At 46.0% G+C, this 24,177-nt stretch overlaps 2 protein-coding genes across 7 annotated transcripts in view; one reads left to right on the forward strand and one right to left on the reverse strand.

Moving 5' to 3' along the window:
• Window positions 1-24,177, reverse strand: part of CTNNA3 (catenin alpha 3) — a 429,736-nt gene that overhangs the window by 221,641 nt on the left and 183,918 nt on the right. The window lies entirely within an intron of this gene.
• LRRTM3 (leucine rich repeat transmembrane neuronal 3) overlaps window positions 8,973-24,177 on the forward strand; it is a 79,213-nt gene continuing 64,008 nt past the window's right edge. Inside the window, exons 1-2 of one of the 5 annotated variants that reach the window (XM_063164180.1) lie at window positions 8,973-9,332; window positions 9,668-11,199. In XM_063164180.1, coding sequence (XP_063020250.1) covers window positions 9,329-9,332; window positions 9,668-11,199 — 1,536 coding nt within the window. In that variant the 5' untranslated portion in view covers window positions 8,973-9,328. Of the gene's footprint in view, window positions 9,333-9,584; window positions 11,200-24,177 lie in introns of those variants that run through there. The other 4 variants (XM_063164181.1, XM_063164179.1, XM_063164182.1 and 1 more) reach the window with 4 other exon arrangements.

Raw genomic sequence — 24,177 nt, forward strand, 5'->3', positions numbered from 1 at the left:
AAGCATGCAACTGCAGCCACTGGGAATAAATCATTTCTATGCCAGTCACGGTGGCAATGAGCACAATTATATGCTTCTTAACTTTGTTCATGTTTTCTCCTTTCTGTTGCAAATCTGCTCAACTGTCACTTTTAGCTTTCTCTTCAAAATGTTGCTAATGCTGTCTAATAACACATCACTCTGTCTCAGCCTGGAAATCACAGCCTCAGAACACAGCAGTGAAGCCCAAGCAGCAGTCCTAACAGAGCAGAGCTGAAATGCTTTTTTCTCTGTGGAGCTTTTCATGCATAAGCAAGTGAAAGGAGAGACTGGAAAATATTTTGGAATATTTCAGCATGTCAAATGAAATCATTCTACTCTGCCCTCCTGCCCCCTGCATGCCTGTTTATGCTGAAGAGCAGTAGGACTGGGAAGTACACCAACAAACATCTTCTACTAATTCAGGTCTGATCCTAAGAAATATTACATCTACCTTTTGTTTCAAGAAGCTACAAATATGTCAGTTGCAGTTTTCATATGGAAAACTAAAGGTAATATTCAACAAATATTGCAGTCATTTTCAAAACAGTACCCTTGTAACATTAGAAAGGTTCTGTAACTAAACAGATATTGGCAAACTTATTAACCACAACTAAAAGATAATTCTGCATTGTAAATAGAAGTCTGTATTTCTGTATTTGACAACCACACTGTCCTCACATGGAATTCTGCTATTTGGGCACTCAAGCTCAAAAAAAGGCATCAAAATAAATGATACCCATAACAATATAGAGAATAACCTATGCTGGAATTCCAAAAAGGAACAGACAGCTTAACTGATGGCAAGGGTATATGTTTAAATATAACTAGTGTCAGACAAAAATCATCTATTATGCTGATAAACTTATAGAATAATTACATGCCACTATTCCTCTTTCATAAGTGAAGATACTGAGAAGCCAAAAAATTAGAATAAAAGCTCAGGTTTAGACAAGTTATAATGGTTCCTTATATTATGTGGATGTCATGGGTTTCCTACAATGAAAGTTCTTGCCAGCTGCCTTCCTCCAGCAGTCCAGGAGCCACTGCAGCAAACAGGGCTGACCTGACAGAATAATTAATTCTACAGCCTCAGCACATCGTGAGACATGAAGGCAGCTTCATCTGGGGCCCCACAGAGCTAAATGCATGGCAGGGTGCAGGTCTGAAACTCCTAAGGAATGTGTGAGCATGCATCACCTACGTGTGCTCCGCGCTGTGCAAATGACAAATACTAATCTCAGAGATGTGGGCAAAGGGTAGGAGTGCAAGAGGAGCAGCTACAGGCAAAGGCATGAGGGCCGAGGGAACAGCTGAGGAGGCAAGGCCAGCCCGGAGGGACTTAACTACACATACACATGAAACACTGGAAAGGTCTAAAGTTTGGTGAACATCAAAACTGTGCAAACGGCCACACGGCTGGCACTACCACCAGCTCGTCTTTACTCACACGTTACTGTTCCTGTTCTTACCAACACGACATGCTCAGAGCACGCTCCTTTCCCTTGGCCAGAACCAGACACTGGCAGCATTATTGGTTTTCCCTGGGACCAGGCTGCAGCCCTGCTTGGCTTCAGTTGTGCAACGCCTCTACACCGATGTCCCAGCCCTTGAGGACTTCTCCTTGAACAAAACTGTTCTATGAGGCGTCCATGTAAATCTGGCTGCCCGGGACGTTCATTCCCTTTGCCATCCCTCACAGGCCGCCCCTGAGGCACGTGCAGAACTGTTCTAGCAAAGTACAAGTCAGATCCCGCAGGAGACTCTTGTGGCTTTGGGTTCTTCGGTGAATCCCGTCCCATCTGTTACCTGAAAAAATGTTACCTCACGCTGTGAGGAAAGGAAGCTGCCGCCCGGGGGTTGAACAGTCGGCAATTGCCATACAAAAGAACTGGCCAATGGCTCTAGCATTCCACCGAAATCTTCCAGGGAGGGGGAAAGGGGCATTCGACACTCTCTTAGCAGAGGGGGACACGGCGGCTGTGCGGGGAGCGGAGCAGTTCGGTTGGTTTCTGGTGCTGGACTTGTCCTGCTGAGGGTCTCGATGCTGCTGCGGAGCTCTCCTTGCTGCCCGTCTGACTGGGGCTTCTGGGCACCAGCCAGCGCCGGGAGACCCTCACCATCTCCGCGGCTGCTCGGGGGAAACCGGGCCCCCAGCTTCTCCCTGGCTCCGGAGAGAGCAGCTCCCAGGTGCTGGCCGGAACCCCGGCGCTGCCATCGCCAGGATACTCACAGCGCACACATGGACGCCTGGGGAAAGCGAAGGCCGTACCTGCTCCCTCCCCCGGCGCTGCCGTCCCCCCGAAAGCTCGGGGCTCGAGGGGCCGCCCCCGAGACCATGAGGGGCAGCCCCGCCGAGGCCATGAGGGGCCGCTCCCGAGACCATGAGGGGCAGCCCCCGAGACCATGAGGGGCAGCCCCCGAGGCCATAAGGGGCAGCACCGCGGAGACCATTGAGGGCCGCACCGCCGAGGCCATGAGGGCAGCACCACCGAGGCCATGAGAGCCATGAGGGGCAGCCCCCGAGGCCATAAGGGGCAGCACCGCGGAGGCCATTGAGGGCAGCACCGCCGAGGCCATGAGGGGCCGCCCCCGAGGCCATAAGGGGCAGCACCGCTGAGGCCATAAGAGGCAGCACCGCTGAGGCCATGAGGGCAGCACCGCCGAGGCCACGAGGGGCCGCTCCCGAGGCCATGAGGGGCAGCCCCCAAGACCATGAGGGGCCTTCCCCCGAGGCCATGAGGGCGGCACCGCCGAGGCCATGAGAGGCAGCCCCCGAGGCCATGAGGCGTCTCTCCCTCACACGGCACAAACAGCGCCCCCTGCCGGCCGGGCCAAAGCCAAAAGTGCTCAGCGGATGGGAAAAGGCTGTTAGTGGGTTTCTTTGGGGTTGTTTTTTTATAGTTTTTCTTGTTGCCGTTGTTCTGTCTTGTTACATATATGTGTGCATATATATACATACACACACACACATATATATGTATATATATATTCTAGTAAGGAACTGCTGTTGTTCCTTTTTCCCATACTTTTGCCTGGAAGCACCAAAGTTTTTAAAGGGAGGAGTCATCTTTCCAGTCCAGGAAGGTTTCCACCTTCCTTGACAGATATTTGTCTTTTAAACGAAGCCAGACAGATCGTTCTTCCCAGACAAGCACAGTTCATGGTGAGAGCTCAGGATGTCCCAGCAGTCAGGCCACCCAAACCCCGGCAGCACTGGCTTCACAATCACACAGGAGGCGTTCTTCCAGCAATGGCATCCCAGCCCATGGAAGAGTGGGAAGCATTCACAACAAGCCTGGGTTTATTCTAACCTGATCTCTCTGGCACCTTCACACAGACTGCAGGCACAATCACAAGCAGAGGCCACCAACATGGCCTTGCATATCACCCCTACACATCTCCAGGGCACTGATGGTGGGGATCATTCATGCTCTGCAGGTTGAAGCACTGTGTGGAAGATGTAATTCATTTTTATTTCCATGATCATTCATCCTCCAGAACCTTCTGCTGCTTCTACTCATACTAACTTTTCAGGAAGATGCTGGAGGATAAGCCTGAATGGAACAACACTAAATCCAGTGAAACAGAAGTGGTCATATGCATTGCAGAGAGTAAGTAAAACAATAGCTTTGCATCTCATGTGCTGTCCTTGGAGGATGAGACTGAAACACAGGCTGCTTGCCCTTGACAGGAAAATTAATCCACAAACAGCAGAGGTTTATGTCCAAAAAAGAGACAGAGGAGTCCTGTAACTTTATTCAAATACAGGGAGAGGCCATGGGGCATTTCCCCTGGTGTCTCTCAGAATTTTGGAGGATGCAGCCTCCTTTTTATCCTCATTTTCTGGCCCCATGTCCATCTCTCTTCCCCATTGCCTGAGGTACTTCAGAGGTACAGACTTCCTGAAATGTCTCATACCTGAGACCCCCGTCTAATGTATAACCCTCCCCCTTTTGTTTTCTTTGTGTCAATCCGTGGAATTCCTATGGAATTTATGGTTCTTCCCATTGCTTCTTTCATCTCTCAGTACCCAGTTTTATTTATCAGCAGACCTACAGTTTGTAAGGACAAGTCTCTCCCATTCCATTCATCAATCAGTGGAATCCTTCCCATTGTTTCATTTCTCTCTCACTGCTAGTTTTACCTACCAGCAGACCCACAGTTTGTAAAGACAAATCCCTCACTCCTTTCACCCTCAAAACAGCTTCAAAATCGCAGGACAAAAAGCCAGCCTGGGCACAGTTATGTGTTTAGCACATTAAGGCTAAAGACTTTTGACAGGTCACAAAACATCCCGGCCTGGATGCTGTGAACAAAGGTTTGTGTGCAGCCTCCCCTTCCCCAGGGCAGCCAGAGGCCCCTGTGACCTGGCCACAATGGACAGGCATAAGCACGGTGCCCAGCTGGAAAAGCTTCCTCCTCTGACAGTGTGTAAGTGTGCATGAGGGGAGCAATAGCCCCAGTGGCCCTGTGCCAAGGCCCCGAGGGACCTGATGGGCACACACACAGTGACAGATGTGTGCTGGTGTCCTCTGCAAGCCGTCCCACATTACAGGGCACACTGACCCCCAGAGTGCAGCACGGCTCCTCAGCCTCCTGGTGAGTGGAACATGGGATCCTTTCACCCTCACAGAGGTGGGGGAGACCTTGCAAAATAATACACCCTAGGAGAAGGGCAAGAGAGCATTTCAATTTATCCATCTGCCTCACCTACCACTGACCACCACGCTCCTTTAGGGCAGTGTAGTTCAACTCCTGGGATAAGATCCTCTCTGGTCTCAATCCTCTTTCCCTATTTCTTCAGAAAACGTTCTGTTGCCTCGATTTCCCTCGCCTGCTTGTACCCTGAACCTGGCTTTCTCACACTTCCTCTCGCTGTGTGTGCCTTCAGCCAGCGCTGCCTCCTGAGTTTCCCTGTGCCCTCCCACGCTCTGATATTTACCCTGGGAGTTACACACCCCCAGCTCTAATCTGATCCTCATGGAACAGCAGGTTCATTTAATCACCGGCTCAAAAATTGCAGGCACATTTTATTAGACTTATCTCTCCTAACGATACAGGGATAGCACACCACAGTACCACTGAGAGCAAGCTCCAACTGCTAACCCAGCTGACTCCTGGCTCCTTTATAGGGGAATAAAGCCAAGGGAACGACACACGGTGTCACTTCATAAACCCAAACAGAGCGCAGCGCGGCACTTGCTAACTACAGCTCCCCAAAGGGATGTGTGATTCACACACAGAGGCACTCCCAGGCCCGAGAGCTCTGGCTGTGAGCAGAAAAAAGCTGTATTCTGCTCTCGTCTGAATTCCAAAGTTTGTGCACTATGAACGTAATGTCCTGTGTCTAGAAAAGCTCAGACTGCATTCCTGAATGTACATTCTGTTACTCCTTCTCACAGGAGTAACAGAAACCTTTCAATTTTTTTTTTCTTCTCTGTAACATCATCATTAAATGGACTTTAAAGAGTAAGCACAGAATATCCTGAGGAAGGCTAAGGTGAACCATGTGACAGAACAGAAGAAGGCTTTTCATTGATTTGCATGGAATCCCCCCTGGTTTCTTACACTCTAGGAAGTTTACATCACTTCCCTACCCCCTCACTCCCATTCTACTGATACCTGATAATTGTCACTCCCCCTTTTCAAATGTACTTAGCAAAGAGATGTACCTGGCTATTACAGGTGCCTTCTCATAATCCTAAAAAATACACAATTTGCATTTTCCCCTTTTCTCTGTGCAAAGTTTCAATTCCAACCAGCTCAGGAGAAGAACAGGCTTTCACAGTGAATGCCACCTTTTCTTTCACAATTTACAATTTTGGCTGCAGTTCATACTGAGCTTTCCATAGGGAAGTTTCATCTAGGTACAGAGAACTCAGCCAGAATAAATGGAAAAAGAAAACACTATAATTTAACCACGTAAGAAAACCCAAAACCAAACATGAAATTAAACTGAAGCAAATTAGTGCAAAATCAGATAGCAGTGAAATAAATCTGCTAGATTTATTAGCAGATAAAGTTTAGCACCAAGAGAAAAATCTGGACTACCACTACCTTAGCATAGTGCATAATTTCCAAACAACTTTGAACTTCTCTGTTGTGAAGACAAAGAAAACTACGTGCTCATCACAGGCTCTGCCCAACACATCTCTTTTCATCTGAATGGATGTTAAGAGTTATCTAGTAAAACATTTGCCACTGTATTTCCTGATCTATGCCATATTCCCTTCAGAAAAAGCCCAGGAAAAAATTAGGAGTGGTAATGGAGTCATAAAACTCAAAATTTAGAAGCATCTCAGGTTCTGTGGTGTCTCAGTTTATGTTTAGGGCTGAAACCCCAAAACACAGACTTGAGCTTTGTGTTCAAGACTACACAAATAAATAAAATATTTTTGTTAAGATGTTTTTCTTTGCACCTGTAACAGAATCCAATCACTTGGGCCTCGAGGTCTCATTGCCCAATTCCATGAGTTGAATGGGGGTGCACTGACAGACAAGGTATAGCTGATACAAGGCAAAGGTCTCTTCTGATGCAAAACACAGCTTTAAGTTAATTCTTTATTTGTCATAGTTTACATGGGCATATTGGCCTAAAATTTTATAAGAAATGTTTCATACTGGGATTTGTTTCATACTGGGAGCTTTATTTCCACAACTGGAGAAGAACTTCTTCTGCTGTATAAAGATACAGAAATGTAATCTTAAAAAACTCTGGCACTTTTCCTGCTTGTGTAATTCAAAAAGGATCTCAGTAAAGAAAATTCAATTTGGCAATCCATTAATGTAGATTTGATGCTCTCTCTGTTCATATCTTGATGTCTCACCCCTTTCAGAAAAATGAAAATAACTCTTGGTAAAGAGTGGCTGTTCCCTCTTATTAGCCCAGTATATTGGCAATTATTAAAACCCTAGGAAAGCCGCTGAAGCTCTGCTGACTCATGGTGGCCAAGAACTTATTTGTTAACTCCATAACCAAGGTGGAGGAGGGAGAGAAAGAAAAAAAAGAAAAGGCAGAGAACAGGCAAAGTTTGGGAAGAAGGCTGTGTGCCAGGCGTACACTAAGTTGCATCAATTCTTCAGGAGAAAGGATCTGGATGTTATTGGAAATTTAACACGCTGTGTTTGAACCAGGTGAAGAGACAAACCTAATTTCAGCCCATTTAAGTTTAGGAACCTAAAAGAGTAATTTCAATGAAGAGTTTACCTCTCACAGACATCTACTGTCAACGGAGGAAGAGCAGCGGTTCCAAAAGACAAATTGACTTACCAAAGGTCTGAGCTGTCTTCTCCCTGCTCCATCAAGAACAGAGACACCCCAGGGCAGTGATGGAAAGCCTGTACCAGGACAGCAGCCTGGCACGTGGCACTGCTGTCAGCACAAGGGCTCAGTTCCCACTGCACTCTGCAGTTTGTCACTGCTCCTCCACCCTACAGAGCAGCCTGCAGAGCCCCAAACAAGCTGCAGCAGAGCTGGGGGGATGGAGCTGACAGGGATTAATGGAGCAATTAACCCTTTCCCTCCCCACCCATCTGCCCCAAGGAGGAGAACTCTCACAGAATGTGCCATGACACAGGAATATATTTCTGACATGAAAGATGTTGGTAAGTGTTAGCCAGGAATGACTGCACTCCTCATTTGGGAGCTCTGGTTTGGTTCATTAATACTTGTGAGATTACTGTAAACCTGAGGTCATTCACAGCCTAAGTACTAGCAAAGGTGGCATTTTAATGCCTGGAAAATTTTAGATTTCACCTCATTCTAAGTTATTCTATTCTCACAGCAGTGAATAATTAGGGAAAAGCCAGAGGACATTATTCCCAGGGTACAGATTCTCCCCCAGAAAGGCAAAGTGGTTCTCAGCACTGTCTGGCTGCATTTGAGGACTGCACTCTGCACTCCTAATGAGCAGCACAATTCTTCCCAGCCCCCTGCCCATTCCTGCACAAAAAAGAGCCAGGATTTTCCACTTGCCCACCATCATCTGTGGTCACATCTTTCACAGCGAAGGAAGGCTGCCAGCATGGTGGATTTGCTGTGACACCATCTTACCCTTGCTCTGCCCAGATGAGAGCATGTGTTCTTTCCCCACTGCACGCAGGGAAGAAGGGAAAACCAAGCAAAGACAAGGTGGCTCTCCTGGTGGTATTTGATGGCTGTAGAACATCACACATATAAAAAGCTCAGCATTACTGTACCTTCACATAAAATCCTGTCCCTGTCCTGAACAACAGTAAAAACAATTCACCTCATTAAGGTACCACACCAAGCTGCGCAGTCGCTGTGCTGTAAAGGCTCTGGAAGCCTGTGGTTGAAGCGTTAGTGTTGTGGAACAAAGTGACAGCAAGTTGGGAAATAAATGAGCACAGTACTCACTTCTAACCTCCTGGCACTGAGTCTTTTAACAGAGAAGAAAAAAGCAAAAATGGAAAATGTCAGCCCCAAAAACATTTTTCACGTTGTAAAAAATAGAGTCCGCTCTAAAGCACTTGATAAGAGACACACTGAGGGGTCTGAAAAATAGTGAGTGGAACAAAAAGGTTATGTGAACACATCTAATGTAATTTAAAAAAAAAATAAAATCTTTCCAACCAAAATTTGTATCTATGTTGTACAAACGTCACGTCAGCCCTTAAGAAGAAAGTCTCGGCAGCTCAGGGATGCAGGGCAGCACTCGGGAGCACGCAGAGAGGGTCGGGGCAGCCCGGCAGGCCGGCAGCGCGCACGGAGCGAGCAGCGCCCGCTCTCCCGGCAGAGCTCGCTCATTTGCAAGGGAAGGCGGGCACTGCACATGCCCGCGGTGCCGCCGCCGCTGGGGGCAGCTTTACATAAGGCTGCGCCCGGCGCCAGCCCGCTCAGTCGGCCGGAGCTCTCGGCATGCCGGGCCGCGCTGCCCGCAGCTGGCGCGCCCGAGCCGCGGGCCCGGGGCACGGCGGGGCAGCGCCCGGAGCGCGGCGCCGCGGGCTGCACCCACCCACGGGCGCTCCCATGAAGCGACGCTGCGAGAGCCGCGCTCCCAACTAGAAAGATGCAAAACCGTAATATCCGTGAAGATCCTATTACCTAGGAAGAATTTGACGTTTTGCTGCGAACGCTGTGTTGGGATTGATTTATACTTGGAGTGCTCTGCACGGCTGGCAAAGAATAATGTTCCAAAATCGGTCCGTCTCCCAAGGGGTCCAATTTTTCTTCCTGGGTGTCAGCGAGCCCTGACTCACTACAGTGCAGCTGACAGGGGCTGCCATGCTTGTGGCACACTAAGCAAAAAACAAAAGACCTAAGGACGACCTTTGAACAACACAAAGGATGGGTATGTTTTTCATGTTACCTTTTTCATTTATAGTTCATAGTTACTGCATAGCCTGTGCTTTAATTACTCTGTAAACTTACCTTGATGTGATTTGTTATTATACTTAAATGGCTTAGGGATTACACCTTTTACCCAACTATTTGTCAGTAGTTATATTGAGGTATTCTTAAAACAAACCAAAAAAAAGCCGAGTTTAAGAAAAAAACCCAATGTGAACAGTAGTCGAGTCAAGCTAGGGCTTTGTAAATGATTGCTGAAGTAAAAGATATTAGCATGATTGAAAAAAATGACTGATGTGTGGGGGGATAACTTTTCTAAGTTGTTTTTATTTCCAGGTTTCAATGTAATTAGGCTACTGAGCGGATCAGCTGTAGCTCTGGTAATAGCCCCTACTGTATTACTGACAATGCTTTCTTCTGCTGAACGAGGATGCCCTAAGGGCTGTAGGTGTGAAGGCAAAATGGTATATTGTGAATCTCAGAAATTGCAGGAGATTCCCTCAAGTATATCTGCTGGTTGTTTAGGTTTGTCCCTTCGATATAACAGCCTCCAAAAACTAAAATACAATCAATTTAAAGGTCTTAATCAACTCACCTGGCTCTATTTAGACCATAACCACATCAGCAATATTGACGAAAATGCTTTCAGTGGAATACGCAGACTAAAAGAGTTGATCTTGAGTTCCAACAGAATCTCCTATTTTCTTAATAATACCTTCAGACCTGTGACAAATCTCCGGAATTTGGATCTGTCATACAATCAGCTGCAGTCTCTGGGATCTGAGCAGTTCAGGGGCTTAAGGAAGCTGCTGAGTTTACATTTGCGGTCCAATTCCCTAAGAACCATTCCTGTTCGAATATTTCAAGATTGCAGGAACCTCGAACTGTTGGACCTGGGTTATAATCGCATCCGGAGTTTAGCAAGGAATGTCTTTGCAGGTATGATCAGACTGAAAGAGCTTCATCTGGAGCACAATCAATTTTCTAAGCTCAACCTGGCACTTTTTCCAAGGCTAGTCAGCCTTCAAAACCTTTATTTACAGTGGAATAAAATCAGTGTGATAGGACAAACTATGTCTTGGACCTGGAGCTCATTACAAAGACTCGATTTATCTGGCAATGAAATAGAAGCTTTCAGTGGACCTAGTGTTTTTCAGTGTGTGCCCAATTTACAGCGCCTCAACCTGGATTCAAACAAGCTCACATTTATTGGTCAAGAAATTTTGGATTCTTGGATATCTCTCAATGACATCAGCCTTGCCGGGAATATATGGGAATGCAGCAGAAACATTTGCTCTCTGGTAAACTGGCTTAAAAGTTTTAAAGGGCTGAGGGAAAATACAATTATTTGTGCCAGCCCCAAAGAGCTGCAAGGGGTGAACGTTATCGATGCAGTGAAAAACTACAGCATCTGTGGCAAGAGTACCACGGAAAGGTTCGAACTGGCACGAGCTCTCCCAAAGCCGACGTTTAAACCAAAACTCACCAGGCCTAAGCACGACAGCGAGCCCCCCGTGCCCCCGACGGCGGGAGCCCCCGAGGGCGGCTCCGAGCCCGAGCACGACGCGGAGCACATCTCCTTCCACAAAATCATCGCCGGCAGCGTGGCCCTCTTCCTGTCGGTGCTGGTGATCCTGCTGGTGATCTACGTGTCGTGGAAGCGCTACCCTGCCAGCATGAAGCAGCTGCAGCAGCGCTCGCTCATGCGGAGGCACAGGAGAAAGAAACGACAGTCGCTGAAGCAAATGACTCCAAGCACACAGGAATTTTATGTAGATTACAAACCCACCAACACTGAGACCAGTGAGATGCTGCTGAATGGAACGGGACCCTGCACGTACAACAAATCGGGCTCCAGGGAATGCGAGGTATGAACCATTGTGATAAAAGAGCTTTTAAAGGCTGGGAAATAGTGGTGCTTTATTGAACTCTAGGGACTATAAAGGGAACGTTTTTCTCACTTTTCTGGCACAGCTCTTCCACGTCTCTTTTTTGTACATTCATAATACTGGTCATTTTACTCTCATACATAATCAACTCATTGAAATTTAAATACCGCAATCAATGTGAAGCCTGAGCTCTGGTTTAATACAATACCTATTGTGCAAACCCTCTACTGATCTCATTAAAGTCTCTCTTGTTTTTAAATAGAAAACTTCCTTCATAAGTAATCCACTGCACCTGCACCAACTGTGCCTCTGTTTAGGGAGAAAAATGACAACAATGAAAAAAAAATCTAACTCAGGGTATCCCCCTCTGCCTCCCCAAACCCAGTCCTTGCTCTAAAACTCACTTTTTGAGCCCAGAATGAAGTAAAGATCCAGGTGCTGTAGTATCATATGAATTCTGAGTTGTCTGAGGGTGGAGATGGTGCAGGAACAGCTCTGAAAAAATGCCTGATTGCTGCTCTGCACAAGAGAGACTAAAAAGCACCCTTAAGAATCACACCAGAGGCAAAGCAGAGGGAAACCTAGGCTTAATAAAAAATTAAAAATGAAAAGGTACAGTGGTATTTACTGTACTGCATTATACCCCAGTGTTTCTAGGGCCAATAGCTAGCAATTGAAACCTGTTTATGTGACTTCATACAAAAGGTGCCAGTGTTTATCCCTACATCCAGTTGCCTTTCAGAAAATAGTCAAAAGGCATTCATTAGATGAGGAGCAGAAATTCCTTATTGATGCAATTAGAGGAACTCAAATGTGCAGCAGCAAAAGCAAGACCACTTCCTGCACACATTTGTTTCAGCTCTCATTAGGAATTCTCTTTTCAGGACTGTCAAAGGCATTTATGTAGCTGAGGAAACCATTAAAATCCATCATTTTCTTCTGTTTCTGTTTATTGGCTGGGCTAGGCTCGCTAAGGTTGTGTGTTATGTTTTGCACAGTGTCCCTCTAATAACTAAATAAAGCTTCATCACTTAAAATGCCAAACACTGTGCATTTTAGACATACTACAGCTGCACAGAGCTTTCAGAGAAAACTGGTTACTCACTGATGTGAGAGTAGTCCACCCAAAAATCCTTTTACACAAATCAGTGACAAATCATTTTCCTCTCTTACCAAAACCCTAATGACATTACAGAATTCACACATATTCAGTTTTAATGTCTAGTCATACAGGAGTGGTTGTGGGCAAAATACAGATTTGTAACCCAGCTATTCCCTGCCTTCCTTCTCCCAAAATCATGCATTTTGTTGGCTGCAGAAGAATAGAATATCCCCCATATTTGCAATTAAATCATACCTCTTATTTTGATAATCAGGAAGGGAGGGTATGAAATAACACAGCAGCACCTTTATAGAAGTCAGTAATTTATCTCCATTTTTGAACTTGATTTGGCTTTGTAAACTGCACATCTTCAACCACTTGGGAAGGAATATTTCTACAAGGCAGTTTCACTGCAGCAGATTAGAAAAAGCAAAACCTTAACAGAAGGTTCTCCTGAATTGTTACTGAAAAAACCCAATCATAGAAAATCACCTTGAAACATGCTCAATACAGTGAAAACAAAGATAGAAACGTCTCTTAAAACTACTAATACACTTGGAAGGGTTTGGGCTGGGTTTTTTTTCACGGAATGAAACCATTCTCCTTTCCAAGGACTGTAGTGAGGAAATAGCTGAGGGTGGAAGCTGGAGCTGTGCTGAGCCCTGCAAGAGAGACCCCATTTCCCTGAGCACCAGGACCCCCCAGCATTCACAGTGCAAGTGCTTGAGACACTTCAGCAGCACAGCAGAGCTGCACCTCACTTGTGCCTGGGAAGCTGCTATTAAAAAGTCAATACACATTTAATTACCCAGGCTACTGCAGGATTCAGTTTTCTACCAGCACATCCTGCTTATCTCTGCACTGAAGCATTAGAGTTTGCTATAAACTTCATGTTAACAACCATCCCTGTACTTCAGGGGCTTCCATCTCTGCAGTGGTGACTAACATTGGGCACAGCCAAACCAAGAGACTTGCCTCAAAACATATGGATGTTCATATATACATACATACAGACACACTCACACACGTGTGTGTGTGTGTGTACAAATATAAATACACATAAAAATAAAATTAATTTTTTATATTTCATTTTAGGACTGCTAACTGCAATCAGAAAATAATCCCATACTATTACTTAAGAATTTTTGTTATTCAGAAATATTCAATGCATCTTCTAAAACCTCTTAATGGACTGTGATTGTGAGAGTTGTCTATAATTGAATTGGACTTATTATGCTTTGTGTTTCTTTAATGCCTTGTTCTAAACATTACTCAGAAAGTGCTACCTGTAAAACCATCACTAGCTCCCTTTGAATAATCAATTATAGGCATGAAAAAGCAAATCAGGCCAGTCTGCCATGAATCCTGGATGGGTCACAAAAACCCAGCAGGTGCATTGATGCACAGACATGCTCAGATCCCCAGTCCCCTCCCAGCCTGGGAGCTGCAGGTGTCCCCAGACACGTGGGTCAGTGTGTGATTGCTGCCACGGCCACTGGCAGTGCAGCCCCTGCCTGGGCACACACCACACACACCCAGTGCAGCTCTCTGAACCCTGTGCACAGCCCAAGGCCTGGCAGCCAAGGTTTTAAATCCCACCCTAGTGCCCATGGCTTAGAAAGCATTTTGAACCAGCATTTTGAACCAGCTCCACAGCCCCTTCAAACACATTGTGAACTCCATGTTTTCATGTGGGCAAAACCCACATGAACTCAGCTAACCTGAGCCTCACCACTGGCAAATGAAATACTCCAGCAGTGACTTGGTTTGGGTGGCAAGGCCACCAGAGTCACAAATTCTGATAATCTTGTGGGAATGACTTGGTCTTGGCTGAGCACCTCCAAGTCCCCATGAAAGGCTGCTGCTCTCCTGAATACAAATGAAGTGCAGAAGCCTCAAAGGTTCCAGCAAAGAAATTTCTCCTTTGCTTCTCTCCAGTATCTAAAATCTTGATCCCACTTAGTCCTGGTTTTTGGATAGTTTGGCGCCAGTCTCTCACAAACCTGTTAAAATCTCCCTGGGGTGATGCCAAGCAATCCTCAGAGGATGTCAAAGAGCCACAGCAGCTACCATGGCTCTCACAAACCTGGGAGCCTTCACACAAGCATTTTAGGCACTGAGTTGAGGAAGGTGTGACCAAATGCCTCCAATGACTTGGTTCCTCTTTAATGGAGCTGATACCACCTTCATATTCCAGTTTTAGGAGAGCAGCAATGGGTGTTGAAGATGTGTGTAATTTCTTTTTTTCTGTTTGTTTTTGGGATCTGTAGCCATTTACTGTTCCTTTTCCTGGGACATGCATGGTGTTCTGGGGCTGCCACTGCAGACCAGGGCTTTTCAAGCTGCAGACAAAGTGCAGGACTCTTCCATGCCCAGTGTCATTGTCACTGGGTTGGCATCTATGTGTATTTAGACAGTGTTGAGACAAATGTTAGGTGGAATCACCAGACTGCTTCATTTCATGGTAGCACCCCAAAAACACTGAGGGCAGTCAGGACTTTCTGTGAGACACAGAGAGACCATGGCAAACAGAGTGAGAGATCTGAGGGGATTTGCTGGATCACACAGAGGCTGAGTGCTCTGTCTGTGCTCTGGGAGTGTAACCCAGCCCTTGCACCCAGATCCCCTCCTTGCCTCTCACAGACCCAGCTCATGGAATGTTCAAGTGCCATTTCAGAGTCACACACCACACAGAATGCACATCTTTGGGAAAAGAACATAACTCATGCACTGAGCAAATTGGAGGAGACTGGTAATGCTCATTCACCATGTTGAGATCACCTCCAGCAACTGCAGAGTAAGAGAATAATAATGAGAACAAGTGGCTTGAGTATAATGACTGCCAGCCCCTCTGCTGGCTGGCTTTCATGACTCACTGTCTGCACCTCCAGAGTCATCACAGCTGAAGCTTTGGCAAAGCTCTCTTTTCTTATTAGTATAAAATGGTGAGCCTTCATATAAAATTCAACTGCAAAATCAACATAAATATACATTATGCCTGCACATACAATTAGAAATTTCCAGTTTGCTGCAAGCAAATGGTCTTTGCTGTCAGCCCTCAGTGCTAGATAAATATTCCATGGGTGAATTTCTGTGGAACAATAGTGACATCCAGTGGGTAGGGAGCTTAATCACAGGTACCTCCTGCATAAATCAATTCCCACTGAGATGTGTTTGCCTCTTCCCTTGGCATCCTTCTCTGTCCCACAGGAGAAGCATCAAACCCTTGCAGCACAGTGAGCACTCAACTGGAGCTGTGTACAGCAGCCACAACCTGCAGGTAGTGAGGACATGGAGAAAATAATTGCAGGTGAAAGCTGGCAGGGAATGGTGACTTCCAGCCAGTGTGGGGGTCACTACTGCCAGAAAAAGGCAAGGAGCATACAAGCAGCTCTAATGAGTTTGTGGCCACTGGTTTAGAACTTATTATTTAGAAAACACCACTTTAATAGACTAGAAAATAAACTCAGGCCACAAACAACCCATTCAACCTCCTAATAACAGAAGACTAAAAATTTTTTTCTTCAGTTTATAATAATGAGAGAAAGATTTTATTAGACCTTAAAAGAAGGACAATTCAATACCTGGGAACAAGCCAAAGTAAGAACTTCCTCTCAAAACCACACAATGTCCAAAGAGACAAGAGGAAAATGATGCAAGATCAAATTCACAAAGAGTAGCAAAGTCCTACAGTGGCAAATATGACATGGATGTGCAGCACATTTGCTTGGGCACGACCTCAGGAGCATTTTGCTGTACCTGCACTGGGTCTCTGACTCTGTGCCAGTGTTCCTGCCATGGTCCTGAACCACAGGGAGGGACAGAAGGCAATGAAGTCAGGATTGCAGCTCTGTTGATAAGATTCAGGTTTCACTGCCCCACAGAAGGTGCACAGGAGCTCATTTTCCCCCCACACTGGAGGAAATCCAGCTGTAATTCTAACTTTTGATGCTTCAGGTGCCCTGGGAGGTTGCCTATCAGTCAGCCCATGCTCCAGTGCTTTCCTTTTCATCCCTTGCATGGCTTTGGAGAGCGGGGATCATCACAGGAGGATAAAATTTCTGATTGTGGTGTGATTCTCAGGGCTACAGCCAAACTCCTCGCTGGCATCACCACCAGCAGAGCACAGCAGGGCACACAGACACAGCTCAACAGGAGGGCATAACAGAACAAAAAGGGTTTTATCCAGGGCCCTGTGGGACAATTAGCTGGGAGCTGATGGCCAACGTTTTACCTACCAGAGAACCTGCACATCTCATTTGGGACGAGCACAAACATCATAAAAGCAAGAATGAAAAAAGATTTGCAAGTAGGCACTATCTTTTTATCCCACCAATCCATCACAGAAATTACATCTCCCTGCAAGTCTTGTCTTGCTCACCTGTGACACCACAATGACCACAGCACTGGCATTGTAATGGAAGAATGAGCATTGTTTACTGAGAAGGGGCAAAAGGCCAGCTAATTCATATTTATTAACTGCTTCCTAAAGGGCTTAATGACCTACTGATGTTATTACAGGAAATGCTAGATATTCATGTGAAAACTCACACATTTAAGATTCTTCATCACTAAAATCAACCAAACTCTTTAACAAAACTAAACAATTCATTCTCGACTTACTGTTTGTTAATGTTTCCCACAAACTTTTGTTTGCCAAAAAGCAACTGAATAACTGGAGGTGTAACCTTGAAAAAAAGTCCTCCAAAAACCCTTCACATGTCCTCTTAACCACTAAAGCCATTCCCTTCCTGTGTTCATGACCAACATTCTCATGGGCACCTCTGTTCATGGCCATAATTACACTGAGAGATGGATAAAACCCAGGGAAAGGGCTGTGTGTGGCTTACTGCACAGGGAAAAAGTCTGGAAGGGTCACTCAGCCTTTCCAGAACTTAAAAACTGGAAGTAAAAGATACAAAATGATAGATAGATATAGATAGATAGATAGATAGATAGATAGATAGATAGATAGATAGATAGATAGATAGATAGATAGATAGATAGATATGGAATGTCCAATAAAATAAACATTTCTGCATCTCTTAGAAGTATTTTAAACAGCTTTTTTTTAAGTTGCTACTGTCAGGTTCTGGGCATCTTTAGACATCAGACAAAAAACTTCTCTTTTCTTTCATACCTTACTAAATGACAGGAAGAAAATACCTTCCTATAATGTAAGACATTCTTTCCAAAGCTGTGGGACTGAGCTGGTGTTGGAAAAAGTCTAAACATATTCCATCCTACTGTTGTTGTTTCTGATGTGATTATTTCCAGCAGCTGCAGAAGTGGTAAGATACAGCTCACAGGTAACATGTGCATTATTCTAGCTGAGCACATCCTCTGGCCTTTATTTCCAGCTTCATGGCAAATCCTGGGTTGTGCTGTTGGCTCTTCATGTGCCCTTTGTAGTCAGGAACAGCTTACTGAATGTTGGAATGCCAGTTCTTTACCTGTGTCTGCAGCAGTTGGCACTGGAGAACTCATGGTTCTGATTTTTTAGGCACTGGTGTTTTCTAGTTCCCTAAAGGCTGCAAAGCTCACAAAAGACTCCAAACTAAAGTAATGAGATTCTCATCCCCTTCCTGGTTCAGCTCTGAGCCAGGGCAGAAAAGGTGCCCCAAACATTCAAAGGTACAGCCAGGATCCCAGTGAAAGCTGGGTGCCATGATCTAGTTGAGGTATTGCAACATGGGTTGTGATCTTAAAGGTCTCTTCCAACCTAGAAATTCTGTGATTCTGTGAAAGTTGGGCATCCCAAGGGCCTGGTGGACACCCCAGGATCCTGGTTGGGCATCCCCAGAGCCCTGGTGGGCACCCCAAGGGCCTGGTAGACACCCCAAGTGCCTGGTGGGCATCCCAAGGGCCTGGTGGGCATCCCAAGGGCCTGGTGGGCACCCCAAGGGCCTGGTGGGCACCCCAAGGGCCTAGTGGGCATCCCAAGGGCCTGGTGGGCACCCCAAGAGCCCTGGTGGGCACCCCAAGGGCCTGGTGGGCATCCCAAGGGCCTGGTGGGCATCCCAAGGGCCTGGTGGGCATCCCAAGGGCCCTGGTGGGCACCCCAAGGGCCTGGTGGGCACCCCAAGAGCCCTGGTGGGCACCCCAAGGGCCTGGTGGGCACCCCAAGGGCCTGGTGGGCACCCCAGGTGCCTGGTGGGCACCCCAAGGGCCTGGTGGGCACCCCAGGTGCCTGGTGGGCACCCCAAGGGCCTGGTGGCTGCTCCCTGTGCTGCCCTAGGGAACACTGAACAGCCCAGGGGAGATAATGAGCAGGAGTAGTGCATTAGTAATACAAATCCACTGAAAACACAACCATCAGAAATGGATTCCCTGTTCCAAAAATACAGACTTCATCATGTATGTTCTAGCATACACACTGTCTTGTTTGATTTAACTTGTTAAAATGCATTATTTAGCACTGCACAAGCATCTCTTCGGTGCTGTGGTGAGTTGTGCAAAAGCTGCAGGTGATGAAAGCAGGGAAAGGGAACACAGTTTACAAAAAGAGTCAAACAGAAAAACACTTCAGACAATCCTAATTAGTGTGCTGTAACTCTGCTTTCAGGCTCCTATAGATGATCCTGTTTATTTTAAAACAGACTGCAGCAAAGGTTTTCAGACCTGCAAATGGGAATTTCAGCACCCAAATCTCACCCATTTGTTGCACCAGTTGAGCACTTAACCTTTGTTATGAGACATTATCTCCTCTCCATTTCTCCCCAGAACTGGACATTTGAACATGACTCAAGGGTCACAAAGTGCTCTGGCCAGCTCCATGAAGCTATTTTGAAAAATTACCTCCCCAGAGATTTTGGCAAATCCTCTTGCAAGGGAAAGGGAGCAGCTGTGCCTCAGTGAGTGCAGATGGGGCAGACCCACCTCAGTCACACTGGGAGGGCTGCAAAAGGATGGAAAAGGATGTTGGTAGCTGGGGAGCTGCCTTCTGACCTGACTGGCACTAATTCCTGGCACACAGTTACAGTGACCTCACCTCAGAAAATAATCAACCATGGTTCACCTTAAACAGCTACAGATTCTCAAGTCTGGCTTCTTTTAGCCAGAAGAGTTTATTCCTCAATTTCTCACTAATAACAATCATAGTAATCTTAGACAAACACTTAGTCAAAGTATGAGAAAAGGATCACCTTTTCCTCTTCAATAAAAGAGTAACATCAAATAACATGCCAGCACATCAGAGTTTTGTTAGCAGTGCACTGTATCTTGTAATGTGACACTCTCAGATGGCAGCACTGCCTTGCAGCCATCTGGGACATGAGTCATATCCTCAGAGCAGTCAGCTTCATCCTGCCCTGCCCCAGAGCTCCCAGCTTCTGTGAGCATCCCTGTGCTCCAGACACTGCACTGTGCTCATCCCAGCCATTTCCATCTCAGACACTCATCCCTGTGCTCCAGACACTGCACTGTGCTCATCCCAGCCATTTCCAATGGGACACTCATCCCTGTGCTCCAGGCAGTGCACTGTGCTCATCCCAGCCATTTCCAATGGGACACTCATCCCTGTGCTCCAGGCACTGCACTGTGCTCATCCCAGCCATTTCCATCTCAGACACTCATCCCTGTGCTCCAGACACTGCACTGTGCTCATCCCAGCCATTTCCATCTCAGACACTCATCCCTGTGCTCCAGACACTGCACTGTGCACATCCCAGCCATTTCCATGTAGGACACACATCCCTGTGCTCCAGACACTGCACTGTGCACATCCCAGCCATTTCCATGTAGGACACTCATCCCTGTGCTCCAGACACTGCACTGTGCTCATCCCAGCCATTTCCATCTCAGACACTCATTCCTGTGCTCCAGACACTGCACTGTGCTCATCCCAGCCATTTCCATCTCAGACACTCATCCCTGTGCTCCAGACACTGCACTGTGCTCATCCCAACCATTTCCATCTCAGACACTCATTCCTGTGCTCCAGACACTGCACTGTGCTCATCCCAGCCATTTCCATGTAGGACACACATCCCTGTGCTCCAGACACTGCACTGTGCTCATCCCAGCCATTTCCATGTAGGACACTCATCCCTGTGCTCCAGACACTGCACTGTGCACATCCCAACCATTTCCATCTCAGACACTCATCCCTGTGCTCCAGACACTGCACTGTGCACATCCCAACCATTTCCATCTCAGACACTCATCCCTGTGCTCCAGACACTGCACTGTGCTCATCCCAGCCATTTCCAGCTGGACACTCATCCCTGTGCTCCAGACACTGCACTGTGCTCATCCCAGCCATTTCCATCTCAGACACTCATCCCTGTGCTCCAGACACTGCACTGTGCTCATCCCAGCCATTTCCAATGGGACACTCATCCCTGTGCTCCAGGCAGTGCACTGTGCTCATCCCAGCCATTTCCATGTAGGACACTCATCCCTGTGCTCCAGACACTGCACTGTGCTCATCCCAGCCATTTCCATCTCAGACACTCATCCCTGTGCTCCAGACACTGCACTGTGCTCATCCCAGCCATTTCCAATGGGACACTCATCCCTGTGCTCCAGGCAGTGCACTGTGCTCATCCCAGCCATTTCCATGTAGGACACACATCCCTGTGCTCCAGACACTGCACTGTGCACATCCCAGCCATTTCCATCTCAGACACTCATCCCTGTGCTCCCAGGGCTGTGACTCACACTGTGATACCCTCACCATCCTCCTTCCAGCACAGGATCCCTGCAGGAGGGATGGACACCCAGCTCTGGAACTCCTCCTAAGGCTACTTGTACCCAGCTCCAGCAGCCTCTCTGCTCTGGGGACTAAATGTCTGTCTCCACTTTGATTTATCTGCAACAGCAGTTCCCAGGTTACACCAGTGACACAAAATGCAGGCCTGCAGCAAAGCCCAGCAATATTATGACATGAGTTCAGAAGCCCCAGTTACCAGACAGAAACTCATCCTTCATTAAAGAACACATTTACTCCAAGCACACTGGACAGCACCTCCCACCCACCCCTGCTGCTGCTGCTGGCAGCACAAACAAGATTTTCATTTTTCTAGTGAGCAAGCAACAAGCACAGAGGGTATGAGGGAGAACATTCCACGAGGGAATCCTGAGCCCTGAGTCAGGCTGGGCAGAAAGCAGCAGCAGTGCAGGGAAAGGGGCTGGGAGGGCAGTGCAGCTGCCTCAGTGTGCAGGAGCTGAAGTGCAGCAGTGTCCATGGAGGTCTGCTTTTATGGAAGTTCAGAAAAGCACAGGAACTTAGGCAGCCATGCACAATTCCCCGCCACCCAAAGGACAGCTGGGCTGCAGCCACAGCACATTAGGGCAAGTTCTGATGTGCAAGAGCAGTAGAAAAGGATTTGAAATTGTAACGTGAGGGGTTGCACTGTCAAATGTGAAAGCATGTTGGATTTGGCCTGTGCTGGTATCATAAATAAAAAACATCTGTACATCAGTAATATCAATAGAATGTATCAGTTATATCAATAGAATGTGTCAGTTATATCAATAGAATGTATCAGTAATATCAATAGAATGTTTCAGTAATATCAATAGAATGTATCAGTAATATCAATAGAATCTATCAGTAATATGAATAGAATGTATCAGTTATATCAATAGAATGTATCACTAATATCAATAGAATGTTTCAGTAATATGAATAGAATGTTTCAGTAATATGAATAGAATGTATCACTAATATCAATAGAATCTATCAGTAATATCAATAGAATGTATCAGTTATATCAATAGAATGTATCACTAATATCAATAGAATGTATCAGTAATATCAATAGAATGTATCAGTAATATCAATAGAATGCATTTTCCAAAGCCATGAGCTACTGATATGTATGCTTTGGCTTCATGTATAAACTGACATGGCAAGTTCTAAATTTAGCCAAGCCAATTTCTTTTAAAGCCTCATCACGCTAATTACATCCATCAAGTGTGTAAAATACATTTTGTCAGCTAAGAACAGAAGACTTAAATGAAATGTAAATCCTTACTCAGCACTTTAAGCTGTTAATGGCTCTAAGTCGTTAATGAGATGATGAAAGGAAAATGCTCCTGCAGACTCTGTAGTGAGAATTTATTACCAGTACTCATTACTCCCAGCCAGTGCAGATTCTGAAAGTGTCCCACATTTGTGCCAACACCCCAGTACCAACAGAGAGATCCCAAAATAATCTTCTTTGCCTGCAGATGTGCTCGTGTGTGCAGGTGGGGCTTGGCAGGCAGTGCCAGGGATGGGTGCCCTCCCTCCTGAGGCACAGGAGCTTTCCCCATCCTGCAGCAGGGCACAATGTCAGAATGGCATCTCAGCTTGACTTGCTGGCACTGTAATCCATCAAACAGTGTGAGCACTAATGGCTGACTGCACAGCATGCCTGGGCTTATGTGTTTTTGTAATGAATTTTGATAGATCCCCCATTAGAATTAGCTCAGAAGAGCACTGGAAAGAGATTTACAGGACTATGGATGTACTACAGCAGGATGGGGGAGAACATGAGAGTTAAAGGGATATATCCCTGTTATCCAAAACTTGCAAATTTCGTTTCAATTCAGTAACATCAGGATTTATGAATTTTCATCCTTTTCACCAACTACAGGATTTCCTGTCTCTGCCTATAACCTTAGGGAAGGTTATTAAGGGAAATTCCCAATTGCAGAAAACCCCTAGATCAGGCTTAGTTCTTACTGAAAGGAAAAATATCATTATTTGATTTCTTTCTCAGATTTCTCTCTCCCAGTCTAGTCCCTTTCTTTCCTTCAGTCTGAGCTCCTCTCCTCTCTTGATTAGCTATTTCACAGAAAGAGAAAGAAAATCCAGGAGCTACATTTAAATGTAGCAGATGCCCTTGAATTTGCACCGAGTTGTGCCCTGTAAAGCCTTGTTTACAACCTCAGCTCCAGCAGCAAGTGAGCTCCCAGGAACAAAGAAATGTTAGAGGCATTTTCACAACAATTTTAAATTGCTTCCTCAGTAAAGAGGACTCACTGATCAAGTAAATAAAGTGAGGTAAAGTGATTCATGCTCAAACACAATGAAAATTAATAAAATGAAGCAGTCTGGAATATTTGCACCCTCTGCAGGAACATTGTCCAATCAACTTTTAGAGAAAATTAACATAATGTTCAAAAATTATTATGCATGAGAAAACAAAAGCTATCTCAAATGATTGCCCTGCTGCAAGAGGATGCTGATTAGCTACAGAGAATTGAATTTCTGATATCAGTGCTTTATTGGGTCACTGTATGGATTTGACAGTCAAGACACCTCCTTACACTGCAAAACCAAAGCAGATTTGCCTATGATTAATTCCACACTAGCTTAATTATTAATCAATCTCTCCCAAATGGATTTTTTTAAATGTACTTGAAAAGGCCAGTGCAAACAGAAGTGCTGTGTGTAAGGATGGCCAGTTCTGCAGGCCGGGATGCTGCAGGGGGCAGCCTGCACTCCCTGGGCTGAGGGTTTCATTACAATGCATGGTTCTGACAATGGTTCTGACAGGCTCTGGGAGCTGCTCTGGATAACCCCTGATCCCTCTGCTCAGGACCACAGAGAACTTTGTGTCTGTTTAATAGGGCTGTTTCGGGCTTTAATCAAAGATTTACCATCTACACCCTGGAACAAGGAGTATTCCCCTTTTTAAAAGGTTTCAAATAAAACACTTTTTTTTTAGAGATTTTTCTTGAATATCTGTAGCCTATGCCCCTTACCTGCACCTTCTCACAATTTAATACCTCTTTATACAACCTAATGCTTCCTCTTCCACTTCTCTGCATCCCCAACACAAAGAAAACACAGACACTGTCGCATGTTCTTTCCAGCATAAATCTGTATGTCCAGTTTTACTGAATGAATTAACAGCTTTGAA

This window comes from Melospiza melodia, chromosome 9 (assembly GCF_035770615.1).
Source record: "Melospiza melodia melodia isolate bMelMel2 chromosome 9, bMelMel2.pri, whole genome shotgun sequence".
Classification (NCBI taxonomy): domain Eukaryota; kingdom Metazoa; phylum Chordata; class Aves; order Passeriformes; family Passerellidae; genus Melospiza; species Melospiza melodia.